The sequence below is a fragment of the Trematomus bernacchii genome, unplaced genomic scaffold (assembly GCF_902827165.1).
Source record: "Trematomus bernacchii unplaced genomic scaffold, fTreBer1.1, whole genome shotgun sequence".
In the NCBI taxonomy this organism is placed as follows: domain Eukaryota; kingdom Metazoa; phylum Chordata; class Actinopteri; order Perciformes; family Nototheniidae; genus Trematomus; species Trematomus bernacchii.
Genome location: NW_022987644.1, coordinates 2,205,783 through 2,224,695, shown reverse-complemented (window position 1 = coordinate 2,224,695; position 18,913 = coordinate 2,205,783). Strand labels below are relative to the sequence as shown.

General features: G+C 39.5%; 1 protein-coding gene across 1 annotated transcript; it reads left to right on the top strand.

The window, feature by feature from the left end:
- Window positions 1-9,729: 9,729 nt before the first annotated feature.
- Window positions 9,730-17,683, top strand: hopx (HOP homeobox). The gene is made up of 2 exons (XM_034133784.1): window positions 9,730-10,099; window positions 17,374-17,683. The coding sequence occupies exons 1-2, from the start codon at window positions 9,950-9,952 to the stop codon at window positions 17,449-17,451; spliced, it is 228 nt and encodes a 75-aa protein (XP_033989675.1). The 5' UTR covers window positions 9,730-9,949; the 3' UTR covers window positions 17,452-17,683.
- Window positions 17,684-18,913: the final 1,230 nt, after the last annotated feature.

Sequence of the window (18,913 nt, the reverse complement as noted above, 5' to 3'; positions counted from 1 at the left end):
GTTTTACTGTTGCTCCATCATACAACTTCTTCATTTGCCACCTTGGGTCTCTTGAGGCCTTCACAAAAAACACTCAAAATGACAGCAGAGCGGAAACACATTCTTGGCAGGTTAAGGAGGACCAACGCTCATTTGCAGGTTCTTCATTGTATTTAGTTACTCTACTGTGACATAGTAGATAGAGCTTTGTTGTCTCCCTTAGGAGAAATTTGTCTTGGGCATCGAGATAATAAACATAAAACATTTAGAACAATCAGTCATAGATACAGAACAGAGATCACATATCACATGGCAATGAAACAAACAAGAAACATACAGAACTTTCCCTATTGCACATATCTCTCTTGGACCCCTACCAGTTTGCTTTAATCTTCAAAAAGAACACAAGTATTTTAGCCTCTGCAGACCGTTGACATGCACCAAAACCGATATAACACACTACAGCAAAGGGAGAAGCCAGAACAGCAGAATAAGGCCTCTTTAAAAAAACATCTATGACCTATTTCTGCATTATTCAAAACATGTTGTCCCATCCCAGAAGCAGAGCTTGAGTAAAACAAATGTGTGAAGTCCTCAGGATTGACTGCCTCTTAATGCTTCCTAAAAGGACAAAACTCTGGTTTAACGGCTGTGTTTTTGGACCTCAGTCTAAACGCTCCTCCGTAAAGAGGTGGCAGGCTTCATGTTGTGCTTGGCCAGCAGCAGAGGACCCTCCCTCAGAGGTCCGTTACCTACTGAGGGGCCCTGAAATCCGCCCGGTTACGTAACAGATCCTGCCTTTCTGCTCCTGAGCTTCCTCTGGATTGGTTGGATTTCCTGCTGTCACGTCTTGGCTTCCCTTTCTGCTCGTTTGAAACGTCTTAAGCACTTCCTCTTTGAAAGTCTGCCTGAAGAACAGAACAGAAAATACCCTGATGGAAATCTCTCTGTCGCCATATGTGTTCCTTTATGGCTCTATGGTTAAGAGTTCCCAGATCATTCTAAATATACATCCCCACATGGCGCTGTGAGCCACTTTGGGAAAGAAAGCAGACTGGATTTGCTGTGCTAACATTTGAAAAAAAGAGCTACAGTTTCTCCAGAAGAATAAAGCACAGTCTGTTCTGCAAATGTGCCGAAAACTGTCCAAGAGCAGAATTAAAAACACATGACTGGATCCTTCTCTCACTCCCAGATGTTTTTAAAGTTTCAATTGCTCCTACGTGTTGAAAGGAGCCGGTTGTGATGCTTCAGGTGTCGGATCATAATGCAAACAGACCCAGACCAATGCTGCAGAAAATATATGTTCCACTTGGTCTGGGAATTACACAGTTTTCAGGGTTTCAAGTTTCAAAATGTTGGACATTTTAACCACATACAATATCACTTTATGACTATTTGTCTTTTGGGGACATGCTGGCAGAAGAAGGCAAGTTGTGTATGAATAAAAATAAGTCCTGGGTTAGGGTTAATATATACTACTTATAGAGCAAGCTAGCGTCTGTTGGCAACTTTTTGTAGTTTTATTCCTATTTCTTGTGCGCTTTTAAACTTACATTTCTGATATCATAATAATTGAAATGTCTCAAGGCTTCATATTATATCCTTCTGGCTTCAACCTCGTATTGAACATATTATTTTCTGTCCACGTCTTCCCCATTTGCAGCAAAGTGAAGCAGAATTTAAGTCTACATCAAGCTCAATCTGAATGTTAAGAAGCTGGTAGGGTAGCATGATGGTGAAAACCTTTATTAAGATGTGGTTCTGTTTCATAGCAATAAGTACATTTCTACGACCCTCTTATCGTATTGAGTATTTGCTCTAAATACAAAAGTAGAGCTTCAATTTGAACCTATAAAATCATACTGAAGACAACTTGAGACCATTTTAGGACTAGATTCCAGACAAACCACCTGCAGGAAACCATCATTTTATTACATATGAAAGTCAAAATGTTCCAAGACAGACAGAGGATGCAAAACTATGGCGCCCCTTCACAGTGATCGGCATATAGTATATAGTTTCAAGGCTTTTCTTGTCATTCATGCATAGCTACAGTGTAGTTATGTCGATGAAAATCTAAGGTCACAGGCTCCTCTAACAGTGCAACAACAATAAAACAGATAAAATAGTGCAAGTAAATATAATAAAATAGAATACAGTAGAAGTAGTGCCATAAGAGTCTATATACAAGTGATAAATAATTTGTAATATAATATAGTTGTTTGAAAGTAGGTTTTAACTCTCTCAATGTCTCTTTTTCATTTTATTCAAAACTACTTCTGTCCATTTTGGATGTTTTTGCAACAGCATGGATTTCAGGAGAGACTCTACTTTAGTTTGCACACCTCTCTATGACGCTGTGTCCTAACTCCTCCTTGTATCTCGGGCTCTATAAACCCTCAGATGTGGCCCGACGACGTGTTGTACGACAGATCATTAACGCTCTCTGAGACCTTCAGACTGCGGCTCTCATTGTGGTTCTTTGAAACGTCTCAGGGCAGTAAAGTCCTTCCTCTCTCTTCCATAAACTCCTGAGCAGCGCTGAGGCCTCTGAAGCTGCTGCTCACCTCCAGGCTTTATGACGCTCACATGCGGGGCAGAGCATCACAGAAGTTGTAGAGTTGTTGGTTTGATTCCCGGCTCTTTCTGTCATTAGCCGCTTTCACACCAAGTACTTTGCCGTACTTAGTTCCCAGCACTTAGTTCCCAGCACTTAGTTCCCAGCACTTAGTTCCCCCATGGAACTAAAGAGCAGATCGCGTTCACACCGGAATAAGTCCCTGAGGGAAGATTAGGCAAATGAAGCCGCTGACGCCACTTCTTCTTCTTCTGCTTTGGGTTTACTGGCAGGCCGCAAACAACTCCACAGATATATATAAACACTAGATGACTCACCCGCGCTGCTGGCCAATGGAGACCGACGTTGCCACATGGCGGCCGTCTTGCCACAGGCAGCTCGCTCATTCATAACATTATGTCTATGGTGCACTATTGAAATAACCGTAGATTGCTCAATTTTCAACCAATTTTCAAACGGTTTGGTTTGTTATAAACATCAAATATGTACTTATGATACTGCATACTTATAATTATAATCATGGACTTTTTTTTTTCAACATGTCTTGTTGTCTCCTGTATCATAGCCATGCTAATAACGTTTATAATAAACCAAACCGTTTGTAAATCAGTCAAGATTTCAGCGAGTTAAGAGTATTTTTGTGCAGATCACTCACCTTACAACAGCTGTAGCAGTAGTTGTTGACTGTGGCAAGATGGCCACCGGTGAGCTACGCTGGCGACTCCCCCTTGAACCATCTAGCCTTTATATATATCTATGGATATATCTATGGATATATCTATGAATATATCTATGGCGTATACTGCCACCCGAAGTCCCCGGAGTTGGGGACTGGCTTCAGTAGAAGCTGCTGGGACTCCCAGCAGCTTCTACTGAAGCCTTCCGAGTAAATCGCCAGAACGCCGACACCTCCTCATCTCCACCGCTCCCATGTTTTATTTTTGTGTTGCCATAAGTTAGTCTCTCTGCGTTTCTGCGCTGGGCTAATGCTAATGCTAATAATGCTAATGCCAGCAAATACAATGGCGGCTTCACAAAACTTTTCAGAGTTTTACGGGGCGCGGTTTGCAATTCGCCCAGCCAATCAGAAATGGGAACCTTTTCCTCCCCAGGAAAGTACCTGCTATCTAGCAGGAACTGAAAAGGGGGGAAAAGTTCTCATGAACTAAGTTCTCTTTTTGGTGTGAACGCAAAATCCCAGGAACTATCGGAACTAAAAGGGAAAAGTACTCCGGTGTGAAAGCGCCTAATGTTCAGGTGTCTCAAACATGCTACTGATGTGAGCATTTCATTCATTCAAGTTTCAGCCAAAAAGATGATTTGCCTCCAGTTCCATGTGTCTACAGCCTATTGTCATAACACAGCTTCTTGTTTCCACTTCTCCCGCCTCAATGTTAATGAGATCCTTCATTCCCAGATACTGTTCTTTGACGAGGGAGTGGACTTATGTCAGAGCCTCGGTCTGAACCTGGTCCAGTAATGAACTCTCTTCCAGGCGTCAGCGCTGATCGCAGGCTCCCTTTAATGAAAACACGTCTCTGTGAATGACCCGGGTTAGAAGGTGAGGCGGAGGACAACCGCAGATCTGCTTCCCAGAGGACTCGATGTATTTTTAGTAACCTGTCGTTCATCAGATCCTCCACAGATCATCTTGTGAGGCTCCTCTGAACACACACACACCACTGTTTGTCTTGGGTTCTCCTTCAGCGAGGCTTTATTTCTTTATTTATTCTCAATGGAGAGATAAATGTATTTGTAGATTTATGACGTTTTACATTCCTACCTGTTATCTTTGGGATTATTGGCTGTATAGTGTAGTGTGTATATTTGTGCAAAAACACCTTCAAACCTTTAACCTCCAACAGTTTCTCCAACTGGTATGTGTTTACATTTTACTTGAATAATTATTACTAGTATTTCATTTGATATTTTAAATGACACGCCCAGGCAAAACAGACTTACAAGACCCTATTTGCTATAAAAAAAAAAAGACCAGAAACCAGACATTAGCAACATAAACTACAAATGATACAAAACAAATTAACCTTCATGATCTTTGCCCCAAGGTTTAGAAACACAAGTGCACAACTATATAAGCATTAGATTATTTTATAGTGGAATTATTTTTAAAAACTGTACGTCTTTCGACTCTGAGGTTTGCCATAAAATACAATTGTGACATGATTGTGCTTGATTTTAATATATGTTCATAAGTGTGTCTATTCTATTATATCTATATCTATTTTCTGTATGGAAGAGAAACTCCCTCTGGAGGGAACTTTGGGATATTAGCCTTTGCAGACCATTTACATGCACAAAAACCTACATAACACACTACGCAGAGGTGTCAAACTCAAATACACAGTGGGCCAAAATAAAAAAATGGGTACTAGTCGAGGGCCGGACTGGTTCAATGTTTATTGCAGAACTTATTGAAATGAACTTATTGCACATATTAAACCTGGAACTAACAAAGCTTGAATGATTGCCTATAAAAACAACATGAAACATTAAATAATCAGTTGCATTCATTTCTTATGGCTCTATCTGCAGCTTCTCCAGAGTCATTTCTTATGATTACATTTCTCCACAGGCCAACAACAGCTTCAAAAAAACTATTTCCCTCAAAGAAAAAAACAAACATGCCCTGTTGTCACAAGAAAGAAAGTGCAGAAGGAAACATCCATGTAAACTCAGGTTGCTGCTCTGTGATGCTAGTTCAAGCCAGATACTTGGCATCTCATCTTGGGTGCAAGTTCATCAATGTTTGGGGTCAGGCTCTGAGCTGAGGAACTCCTCAGGATTGAGTGAAGGTGTGCGTGCAATATACCGGCGGGCCAGATCTAATAGTAATTAAGAATTATCCTGCGGGCCGAAATTAAATCCACCACGGGCCTGATTTGGCCCCCGGGCCTTGAGTTTGACACATGTGCACTACAGGAAAGGGAAAAGGCTCTTTAATGCATCAGTTGTCTGACATCATGACGTCATTCTCTGACTCAGCAGGGGACAGATGTTACTGTGACTCAGCATCTGTATTAGAGTCAGAAATCCCAGCAGCTCCGTGATGAGCGTTTGTGACTTTGACACTTTACCCGTAATTATGTGCAACAACAAGTGTTTTCAGCATGCCTGCACGGTGCAGTAAGCCTCGCTGAATGTCTGAGAAGTGTCTGGTTAAAGGACATCGTTATGCATCTTTTTAGGTAAAAAATAAATGTATTCATTACATATTGTGGAACACAGCAGATGGCTCAGCACAAAGGAGGAAACTGAGGGAAATACATTCAGCTGTAAAGACCTCGGCAATGAATTAATATTACAATATATAATCAGAATCTCATGTTAGTCTCAATATGGTTTAGATGTAGTACAAAAAAATCATATTTGTACCGTAACAACACTGAGATGTTGACTTTAATTAAATGTATTATGTCAACAAATGTCACATAGCTGTAGTTGAAGGCAATAATATTAAGTTGAACCTAATATTTTGTATCTCAACTTAATATGATTGCTTTCAACTAACCTAATTACAGTTACGTGAAATGTGTTGACATAAAAAATGTAATTAAAGTCAACCTTTCAGTTTTTTCAGAGATTGCACGCTATCATGAGTCTGCTGACCCTCAGGGCTGAAAATGATTCGTAGAGAAAGATTCAGATAATAGAACAAAGTGACTCAATGGATCGTTTCTTATCTGTAATCATGTCAGTGAGTACAGACTGGACTCTCCTGAACACTGCAGTGTGTTTCTTATCTGGACAGTTTGTGAATGAGACTCTCGTAACACCGTCACCGAGAGATAGATTGTGTTACAAAGAAATATCGTCTGACAGAAGATCAAACTGTCCCGCTGATTAACTATCATTAAAACATGTAAGATGTGTTTAGGACAGTTCCTTCTACTGCAGACTACCAGTGTTGGTAAAACCTTTTCAAAACAATAAAATGTGATGATTTTGAAGTATTTTCCCAGTGATTAATACAGATGCTAAAGTCATTTGACATTTTGTATTGTTATTTTTATGTTGTTTTTCTGATGACTTATTTTAGAAAGCAACATCTTAAAGGTAGAGTAGGTAAGTTTGAGAAACCGGCTCGAGATACACTTTTTGTTATATTCCATGGAATGCTCTTAACATCCCGATAGCAATGAATATCTTAAGTGCTTTGACAATAAATACATTAAAAAAAATCATCTGTGGAAGCCGTGGCGCTGTAAAAAGCACGACCAATCATCTGAGCCGGCCCGGCTAAAATAACTGGATGGCCTACCTGCCTGTCAGCCTTCCATCTGTGCACAAACTTATCTCGTGCCCTCATTGGTCATGTGCGCATTCGTGTGTGTTGGAGGAGGGGCTCTGTAAGGAAGTGGCAGATTTTCTCCGGTTGTGTATTTTCAAATTCCAGCGATCTCGAGCCGGTTTCTCAAACTTACCTACCCCACCTTTAACATTTGCTCATTGTTGTCCTTTGTTTTCGACCCATAGGGGGGACATTTAGTCCATTCTGTATCAGATCAGACTTGACCTAAACACAAGAATGAAATGTAATGGTAGTAAAACAACACTATAAAAAAAGACATGCAAAGTATCATTTTAGTTCGCAGCACACTGGTTCCCATGACAATCGTATTTTACCATTGGATTTTGTATTACAGCAGAAAATAAGCTCTCTGGCAAACTACGTTGATGATACATCCATGTGTTGCTCATCTTAAGCTTCACAAATGAATACGTCTTAATGTGTTATTTTTTAAGTGCATCGGCAATTAGTAAAAACATCAGGGTCACATGACTTCACATAACTTCTGATATGATGTATTCTACAAAAGCCTTTCTTCTTAGCGTCATTACATTTCAGTAAAATAGTTTGCATGAGTGGGATTTATAAACACAACAAGACTACATACTCGTACAAGAGAACTAGTGAGTACATTCGTTTACCTGTGGTAGCATCTACCTTTTTAAGAAAACGTCAAAACGTATTTTTAAATGTTTACCTATATCTTAGAACAAAACATTACAATCTCTTTAATTTGAATTAACCACAGACCTTAATCCAGTCATGTAACCAAAAAACCCCTTCTTAAAACGTTAGAAAAGTGAGATTTTCAGCGCTCACATCTCACAGGAGGAGTTTATTTTGGCAACAATCCGCCTCTGAGGGTGGTGTCGGGTCCAAAACCCTGAGACGTCAGATAAATAAACAGAAATAAACACAGATAATCTGACACGGTCAACAGGTCGACTGCAGCTGAGGGATAACGGGTTCTATAAAGAGCCTGAAATAGAAAACACACACTGATAACGGAGAGTGTGTGTGAGTCCAACACCAGTAAAAATATCACAGGTCTGGACCCTTTATCTCCAGGAGAGCGGAAAATACTACGAATCATTTTCAGCCCTGAGGGTCAGCAGACTCACGTTAGCTTTAATCATGCTTCTGTTCATCGAAACAACTATGTCAACAGATTTCACGTTACTGTGTTAAGTTAGTTGAAAGCAATCATATTAAGTTTAAATACAAAATATTAGGTTCAACTTAATATTAGTATTGCCTTCAACTACAGCTATGGGAAATGTGTTGACATTTAGTCAACATCTCAGTTTTTTCAGTGTTGTTACGGTAAAAGTATGATTCTTTTTTTTACTATATCTAAAACATATTGAGACTAACATGAGATTCAGATTATATATTGTAATAATAATTCATTAAATAATAACTTTTATTTCTGTTTTGTTCCGTAAACTCACACATTTTACTGAAATATAATGTGTAATACTTCCTTTTGCGTCATGCGTTTTCCTCTAAAATATATATTTTTTGGAATAACCAAAAGACATTGAGACTAACATGACATTCTGATTATATATTGTATTGAAAATGCATTAAATAATAACATTTTGTTCCTTAAACTCCCCCATTTTACTGGTCTATTATATATGTTTTGCTATATATTTCCATATGTTTCCCTAATGAAGAGACACTTTTGAGGTTGTGCCACAGATGGAGTTGATCCCACTTTGAGTCAGACTGGAGCTAAAATCAATAATTGATAACTTGTGAAAACAGTGAAAGAAAGTCAATGTTTTATAATTCACAAAAACCCTGAGAGCGGGATCTCGTTTACGATCAGAGACTGAACTTTGGATCTGACAAGATTTACCTTTCTTATCTTTAAATACGACCGGGTCGATCTGCAGCTGCGTGACTTTATTCAACGTACGTTTTTTATTGCATCCCACAGAACTGTGTATTATGTTTTATTATGTCATAAACGGACAGCTTGTTATCAGCTGTGTCGTCAGCGGAGATAATACTCCTCCTCTGTGTGTAAAAGGACCATTTCTACATGTGTGTGTTCAAACACTTTGATGCTTAAGGACCGTAACAACAGCTTTGAACACTTCACACATCACACAAACATAATTTAGTTTCAAGAGAATACATTTTCTAACCATCCTCGAGTCTAGAAAACATACAATATAAGTTTGGTACTTAAGACAAATGATTGGCTTTGGTAGTTTTTATTAATGAATGATATATGCTGTGTAGAGATAGTTTAAGGTAGTTTAACAAAACATAATTCCCTCTGTAATATACATATTTTATATTGTTGTGAAAACACATACAAAATATATATATTTTAAGATTTTAAACCCTGTTTTGATATATTTACGGGTCAACTACAGACTTTTTTTGGGCCTAACTTGACCTTTATTTAAATATTAATTGAAGACACCAATACATCTATTACAAATATATTGAATTTCCTTTAATAAATATAACTTTATTACACCACTAGATTTGAAAAACTGCCCTCTAGTGGCAGTATCAGGAACTAAATGTGGAATTTATCAATTTAAAGACGTTACTTCCTGTTATGTAATAGTACATATCCTAGTCATATTTGAGCCTTTTAACTTCTCTTTTAATATCCCAATTTCAGTTTCCAGTAAAAATAGGCTTCTTGTTATTTAATTTCCTCGAGATATCCCTGCAGACCAAAAAGTTATTTATTTATTTTCCTCATCATTTTCTATTTATTTTTGCCATCTTGCTATAACAACACTCCCATAATATTCCTTAAACTGTGTCACTGATGTTTGGTGGGAGGGGCTCAGCTTCGTGACGTACCTCTGTTGACAGTAGTAAAACCTCCACACACACATACACACACACGCACACACACTCACTCTCTCACACACACACACACACACACACACATACTGCTTCCACTTTCTCCACACACTCCCGCCGAGCTGCGCGCCTCTCCATCCCCGGCTGTGCGCACTCTCTCCCCGCAGAGCGTAGGAGCAACGACCGCAGGCTGAGAACCGGACAGACTGCAGCGAAAAGAGGGAATAACACCCGGGAATATCATGTCTTCTAAAGCCATGGAGTGCATGATGCTGGCGGAGGAGCAGACCAAAGTTCTGGAGGACAGTTTCACTAAAGTCACCAGACATCCGGACGGGACCACGCTCATGCTGATCGCAGCCGAGTGCGGGCTGTCAGAGGAGGACACGCAAGTGAGTAGAGAGTCAAAACATGGGGGGGGAAACGCTATTTTCTTTGGGTTAGTATGGGGTAAAAAAAGAGTGGTTTTTACAGGGTTTTCAAGTCAAGATGTGTGAGTTGAAAAGCGTTGAGGACACACAAGTGAGTAAAGAGACATAACGTGAACAAACGTTCTTTTATACTGAGTTTTGTTAAGATGGGCTAAAAAAAGAGTGAAAGAAATGTGTTTTTCACAATGTTTGCAAGTCTAGATCTGTACATTTTAAGGCTGAAGTTTATTGATAAGCAGGATTTCTAGAAAATGTAAGAGCGTAGAACTTCTTGATATTGATGAGGACACACAAGTGAGTAGAAATAAATCCCTCTTTTATTAGTATGTGGGTTAGTACGGGGTAAAAACTGTGTTTTTCACACGGTTTTCAACCATTTTATTTTATGGTGGTTTAATTTATAGTATTCCCATAGACCATGAGCAGGTAACCCATATCTCTGCTGTGTGATCGCTTTGTGTGGTCAACCGTTATTTTATGGTGATTTAAGAATATTTACGGTCATTTAATGTGTGAGTTTATGGCTAAAATGTATTGAAAAGCAGCTGTTCTAGAGAATATAAGAGCGTAGAACTTCTTGATATTAGGTTGTAAGGACACACAAGTGAGTATAGAGACCTGACATGTGGGAAAAAAATCACTCTTGTATTGAGATTGTGCTCAGTATGGGGTAAAAAGTGTGTTTTCACAATGTTTTCAAGTCTAGATTTGTGAGTTTAAGGCTGAAACGTGTTGTTAAGTGGCATTTCTGTAAATAATTAGATAATAGAATACTCCTATAGTATACAGTACTGTATGTATAGTATATTATCAATGTAATATTCTTATACAGACTGTTACCAAGTGTGGTGGATTCCTAAGCAAGTCCTAACCCTAACCCTAATTTTACAGTTTATATTCTGAGTTTTTCTGTGTAGTATTCTTTAGTTTAGACCTTTACAAACGTTTAATGCATAGTATTCCCATAGACCATGAGCAGGCATAGTAACCCATCTCTCTGCTGTGTGATCGCTTTGTGTGGTCAACCTTTCTTTTATGGTGATTTAAGAATATTTACGGTCATTTAATTGAGCCGTGGCCCTTTACAAACATGTCTTTCATATGATATTTGTACAGTATCCTTGTAGCAGACATAGTAACCACACTCGTTTTTCTATTTGTGTGGTCGGGACTTAGTAAATATGTAGTATTAATATGGTCATAAATCTAAATTTGTACATTTTTAGGCTGACTATTGATTGAATTATGGTGCTGAACAAACAGTATGCAGCATTTATATAAATAATGAGATATTGATATAGGCACGTAGCCAACTCCTTTACCACATCGTCATCTATGCCAAGTTGTTCAGCTGTTTATGCAAAATGTTGTTGTGCATTTTCATTTTCAATACACATTTGGGTGATACTAAGTGTCATTTTATGTCACTGAGTAGTTTAACCTCAGTAGTACTTTAGTAGATATACTATTTTACTTTAAGTCTATGCAAATGTGAGAGGTTTTACTGAAGTTACAGAAAAAAACGAACTGATATGAAACTTAATCGTGCTGGTTTGTGCTCAGTGTGATCCCTGGCTAATATGTCTGGTTAAATGTCACAATCTGATGATATAATTGTCATTTACACGTCAACACTGACCACAGAGGCGGCAGCGCCCCATTGATCGTCTGCTCCAATGTTGTTCTCCATGATGAAGTCATTCAGAGCCGAGTTTCCTGCTTCTGTTTCAGCTCAGGAAGAATCTTTTGTTCATTCTTACAAACACTGATTGATCTCCACAGGGGGACTTCAAGTTTAAAGAGGGCGACTTTAAGGAAAGATCATATGTCCATCCATCAGCGAGGGAAGTCTCTATTGTTGACAAAGTTTGAGTTTATTTGAGTCATACTTGGTCGGATGTGCACATGTTCCCATTTCAGACCATCTTAGAGGCATTAATTGAAGTGGAAAACATGACAAAACATCACATTACTAGTTAGGTATTTAATCTCTCCCACCACCACCCCTCTCCCACATGTAAACACTCCCACCATGCCTCTATCTGAGGAATGTCTAACTGTAAGTCTGTGCAACTGTCACATCAGGAGCCAGATGTGAAGCTTCAGAGCGCCGATAACAACATGTTGAAAGGCACCTCCTGTAGAAACCCTCTGATAGATCATTTTAAAAGCTCTCCGTAATGAGGTATAGTTTGTGGGGTTGGAATAGATTGGTGCATTCATGACGTATTTTAAATGGAGACCTGGAAGTTAGCATCTCAATGGCTCCCTCGGATAAAAAAACAATCACATTTTTCTTCAAGCAAATTAAGCTCTGTGACATATTGACACCACTTTATGATTATTGAAGAGTAAATCTTCAGATTCCCAGAAGTAAAAAGCTAACGTTAGGATATAAAGGAACTATAGATCGGTCACATGACTTCACGTCACCACCGCTAAGCTAAAGGTGGCTAACGTTAGGTTATAAAGGAACTACAGCACGGTCACATGACTTCACGTCACCACCGCTAAGCTAAAGGTGGCTAATGTTGGGCTATAATAAATGTTGGGCTATACATTTTTTTTTTTAAAGCGTCAGCTAAATGCAATGTAATAAAGGAACTACAGATCGGTCCCATCACTTCACGTCACCACCGCTAAGCTAAAGGTGGCTAATGTTGGGCTATAAAGGAACTACAGATCGGTCCCATGACTTCACGTCACCACCGCTAAGCTAAAGGCAGCTAATGTTCGGTGTGATGGCGTTTAGTCGTCTCATTTAGACACTTGTTAGCAACCTCCTTTTGTAACCGTACCTTAACCAGTTGGGTATTTACTGACGTATGTTACTAAACATGGCATTCGTATACATTTGAATCAACCTTGTTTTGGGGAAATTCACCAAAAGCTGATTCAAAAGCCATTGACTTCAAGACGAAAGACTCTGGAAACATATTTCCTGCTCTAGGACTCATTCCCGCACCACTCCCCATTAAGGCTAGTCGATGTGGAGAAAAATCTATTTTGCACATTTCTTTTACTAAATGCCTCCATATCGATATTGCGACAATATTGTAGGGTTGACTTTTGGTGATCTCAGGTAATTACCATGAGTAATGTGGATATAACAAATAATAGAAAAAGCTAGAACAGCAAGCTTTGTTCAGAAAGTTACATCACTTAACTATAATGCAGCCTTTAAAACCAAGAAAGGAAAAAGCTTATGCCATATTACGATATCCAAAATCTCTCCTCATTTATCGACATATTCCCTTGTTGGTATTCCTCTTCAGGGATTTCCAGGGCAACAACACAACTATTTGCTTAGCTGTACCCACTGTTGAAACCCTACATGTAAATGATTTCATTTGCGTTGACGTACAGTAACACCTCATAGGCAAATATTTCTGCTAGTGTTTGTGCTTGAGAGGTTAATATCTCACATGACAGGGAAATGCGTGTCCTTTTCATAATTAGCTTTGGCACAGGTGTGTCCTAGCTCTTTACAGTACAGTACAAATATTCCACCTGTCACTCACTCGTTGACGTCAGACTCTTGTGACTGTGACTTCAACTCCTCAAACCAGTTCATCCAGATTTCTCAGGGCTGAAGTCGCACAGCCCTCAGGTGTAAACGGGTAGATCTGATGATGCAGTTTGTATTAAAAGTGGAGGCCTCTTTTACAATTTTGTCCAAGCCTTCTGCATCACTGCAGCTACAAATGTTGAAAGAAAAGACAAAAAATGCTTTGGTTTGCAGTCCAGAGATGTTTAAGCCTCAATACTTAAAGGGATGCTCCATGGTTAATATTTCATTTCCATAAATAAGGGTAACGTGAGAGAGAATCAGATAAAAAGTCTATAGCGACGATTTGCAATATCCTGTCTTTTAATCCCTCGTATAAATCGTAATGTTCCCATAATGCACCACAGTAAACTGATATTTATGTTAAATGTGTATAGAGTACAAATTTAAAGTAGAGGGTCTCAAATTCCCTCAAATCCTTCGTACATGCTCGTAAACGCTGCAATTTCTACTATTTGTAATCATTCTGTCCGTACTGAATGATGACCCTCTATCATCATGACCAAGTTGCGTCAAGGCAACGTAATTTATCGAAACAAGGGTGTTGTTTTCGGGGGAATAAAAGCATCAAGCAATCATGTTTTGGATTTGAAACTATAGTCGACAGTCCGAACCAAGACTGCAAACTTTATTACACTTTTAAACCTTGATAAAGTCAGCTCTACCAGATCCACAATTGTTATCTTTCACAATAAACGCCCTGGCCATATACACGTAACTTTTTAACCTTCCATCCAAATGTGTTTTTCTGAAGATTGACCTGGCTATAAGTGTTGCAACTATCTCACATTTAATTTGCTGCCAGTATGAATAGTTTAGCTTGTTTTTCCAGCATGTTCATGTCAGTAAATGGTCACACGCCTGATGTGTAAACGCCTTGAGAGAGGAGAACATCCAGTCCTCAGTAAGCCCAGAAATTAAGTTTTAGACGGACTAAGTGCATATGTTTATCCTGGTAGTTGTGTGGAGATGTATGGCCCATTATCAAAGCATCTAACAAGCTCATAAACCACATATGACTCACAAATAAACATACTATGGTTTGAACATGCTAACATGGCTTAAAAAAGCATATTAAAATCCATGTTAAAACAGCAGATGCTTACATTTCGCATGTATCATTCAAACGATTTGAACATGCTAACGTTAGCCTGTTAAGATGTATTCTCGCCGAAGACGTGTGTGGAAACCCAAAGAGGCAATTTCACACAAAACATTTCACTTACATCTTTTACCGCAGAGCACCACCTTTGTTTGTAACACAGCCAAGGTGTTTCATTATTTGGCTCCACTGAGGTTTACAATGCAGCTTTTCAGCCGATGAAAAATGTTAGATAAACTAAAACTGCACTGTGCTGTGTCCTAATTCCTCTCCCAGTGTCAGTGACTGTTTCCATTCATGGTATACAAAGGTGGGAGGGCTAACCTGACAGAGTGAGGTAAAGGTCTGGCCCCTCATCAAAAGACCTCAATTCATTTCCAGCTGATGAGCGGTTTTTTTTCGGCCTTTTTTCTACCGCTTCCCCCCCTGTCGAGTGTTAACAAAGCTCTCATTGGAGAAGGTTTAGCTGGAGAAACACTCCCCGAACTCCACTCCCCGTTTCACATTTACAACATGCTCTAACCTCTGTAAGGCATGCTTAAGCTCCTTTCATAGATCACTTGTATTTGTTTTCAGTGAGTCAGCAAAGGTGAAGAGAAGTTTGAAAGGCCTGGTTATGTAATCCACTCCTATAGTCAGTTTGAAAGAACAACATAAGCACGAGTGTATAGGTCAGCAGGATTATAGGACTTTTTAAAAAGACATTCAAAGGTCTTTTCCACTTTGAAAAGGATTGCAAACGAAACAGGGTTGTGACTTTCAGATGATAAATGGCTTCTGTAATCTGTGTTTTGTGTGTAATCTGACTTCCATTCAAAACCTGGTAGAGAAAATGGCATTTTAAAGATTTTATAGACTGGATTTTCTTCAGTTTGGACACATCTAATGTTAAAGAATAGTTTATTTTCCCCCATACTGAATGTCCTGCATCACAGAAATGAGCTACACGAATATGAAATCCTCACACACAGATGAACGCAGAGCAGAATTGATTTACTCCTAAGTGCAAACACAGATGACTCCAAATGGGATTCTCATGTGTTCTCGACAAAATGTGGAAACCATCCAGACGCACGTCTATAAAGTGTGTGTGTGTGTGTGTGTGTGTGTGTGTGTGTGTGTGTGTGTGCGTGCGTGCGTGCGTGCGTGCGTGCGTGCGTGCGTGCGTGCGTGCGTGCGTGCGTGCGTGCGTGCGTGCGTGCGTGCGTGCGTGCGTGCGTGCGTGCGTGCGTGCGTGCGTGCGTGCGTGCGTGCGTGTGTCGAGTCAGGGTTTCAGTGGCGCACTTATTTGTGGAGGAGTCTGCTAAAGTTGGATGGAAACATTTTTCTTTCGTGGTTTTCTTAATACAACTTCGCCTCGGGGTCACTGCCGTGTCTCTGTGACTCAGAGACCACACCTAAACTCACAAAGAAATATAAGTGTAACGTGATTATGAACTTAATTGAGTCAGAAAGGAAACATGGCTACAGCTATGACTGTCTTTTAGGCGTATAATTTAGATTTAGGGTTTGCCTTTTAGGATGGTGCTCTGGTCACGAAAAGACTCAACGAAACTAAAACCAGTTATGGAAATCCTTAATTCCCCTTTAAATCTAACTATGCTCAAATCTTTTCATTATTTAATCCTAACCTAATCAATACCGTTATCGTTTTTTTAATAAACTTACAAGCGTGCGTATACCAAAATACATATGGACGTTTTCATGTATCGTAACAGGCTAATGCTAGCATGCTAAAATGGTGCATGAAAAAAGTCAGCTTATTGTGTGTACATAAGAAGATGTTGATATGCTAACTGTAGCCACGTTAACTTGTTCAAGGCGTAGCATGTTCAAATCTGACTTACATGTTGCTTATGAGTTTGTTAGCTAACCTAAATGCTTTGAAAGCTGGAAGCATAAGTTCACTGCGGATGTTGTCGTTTTGGCAGTGATGTTAGGGTGCACATTTAACAGCATACGACGCGCTAATGAGGCTAAGCAGGTGACCGCATTGTCCTTATTATTGCCGAAAAGTAAAGCTAGCTACTGTATATCCCAGTAGCGCTCATATGTATGCTAAGCTAGGTTAACATACTGATTACAGCACTCACAGACATGAATTTTTCATCTCAGTAGAAAGAAAAACACTGATTTATCCAAGCATAGCTTTAAACCCATCACATGAAAATGGTAATATTAACAACCAGACATCTATAGCCACACCTCTGAGATTGCAGTGTTTAAATAACCTTCAAACAAACTGTAATCGATACCAGTTGAATCACTTCACGGGTCTTTAAGTATCACATAGTAATCCTATAGTTGTTTTAGTTTCTCATGTGTCCAGGGATCGTTCAATAATAGTTGTGAAGCCTATACTATATGTAACCAGTGGCCTGAGGATGTCTTTTTGTCCAGATCACTCTTGACAATACACACACTCCACCTGTTTTGCTTCTCAGGAATATTCCTGTCATGACTGTATTCTGTAAATTACCTCATTGCTTTGTTTCTGAACCAAACCTCCTGCAACACCTCCCATGGGTGTGTTTGTAATTAGTTCCTTTTGTTTGTGTCCTGCAGAAATGGTTCAAGCTACGCAACGCACAGTGGAGGAAGGCGGAAGGTCTTCCGTCTGAACTCGGATCAGTGTTGGACTGATACCGAAGAAGGAGAAGAAGAAGAAGAAGAAGAAGAAGCTCTGCGCTGACTTTGTTGCTCCTGGACAAAAATGCCCCCTCCACCTCTTCCTCATACCCTTCCCCTCTGTGTCATTCGTTCTTGTTTTGTATCTATGAAGCTATTTTAACTTACTGAATGTGAAGGTGTTTGTGTGCCAATATAACCGCCATGTTTACAGAAATAAACATATTGTTATTATTATAAGTTAAAATGACTCGAGTGTGCTCTTTGGTTATACAATAGTGTAAAGGGGGACTGGGGACCTTTTGTTTTCAGGCTTTGTTTACATGTGCGTCTGTCAGCAGGGAGCCGACTATGGGACTATAAAAAAATGTAAGGAAACGCTGGGACTACAATAGATGCTGCTGGAATCAGTTGCCGCTATCCAGGGACAATTGTGGAAAATGTCCAGTTGTAGAGGAAGGAGGATGGGGGGGGGGGGTGGACATATGAGCCGAGTGAGCTGAATGACTAAATCACGGGCTAAATAAAAGACAGGTGATGTCATTTCAATGTCCATTTCCTTCCTTGTGATCACTCTTGGTAAAAAGGATATCACAGCAGTCGGTTTGAACTTAAAGGTGGGGTAGGTAATTCACTTCAGAAACACTTTTTGTTATATTCCATAGAATGCTCTTAACATCCCGATAGCAATGAATACATGAAATGCTTTGACAATAAATACATTAAAAAATATCATCTGTGGAAGCCGTGGCGCTGTAAAAAGCACAACCAATCATCTGAGCCGGCCCGGCTAAAATAACTGGATGGCCTACCTGCCTGTCAGCCTTCCATCTGTGCACAGACTTATCTCGTGCCCTCATTGGTCATGTGCGCGTTCGTGTGTGTTGGAGGAGGGGCTCTGTAAGGAAGTCTGAAGGAAGGGGCAGACTTTTTCCGGTTGTGTACTTTCAAATTCTAGCACACTCGAGCTGGTTTCTCCATTCTTACCTACCCTACCTTTAATGGCTAAAAAAAGATGTATAGACAAGTATTTTTTTGTACTTTAATATTTACTGGAGCCCCAAATACACACTAGACTAGAGCATCACATGTGTACCAATCGACAGCTGAAAAAGTCTGTAAGAAATGCACTATTGTGTTTTTTATTGATGTTTTCCTGGAATAACACTGCCCTGCTGAGTCTTTTACTTATTTTTTAAGAATCACGTCTTCAGTGCTTGGCCTGTGGTCTGAGTGCTACAAAAAAGGAAGATAAGACAGGAAGTACTGATGAAAGCACATTGTTGGTTTGGGTTTGTTTGAATGAAAATAGTTCAGTTTGTGGTTATTTTGAGATGCTTCCTCTGACCGATTTGGGTTGCTGTCCTGTTGATTTGTTTTAGTTAGCAGGATGTTTTAATAATACTAAAGGTTATGGTCTAAGGACAAAGAAGTGTTTTTATTTTTGTTCAACTACTACACCTGCTTATTGGAAAAA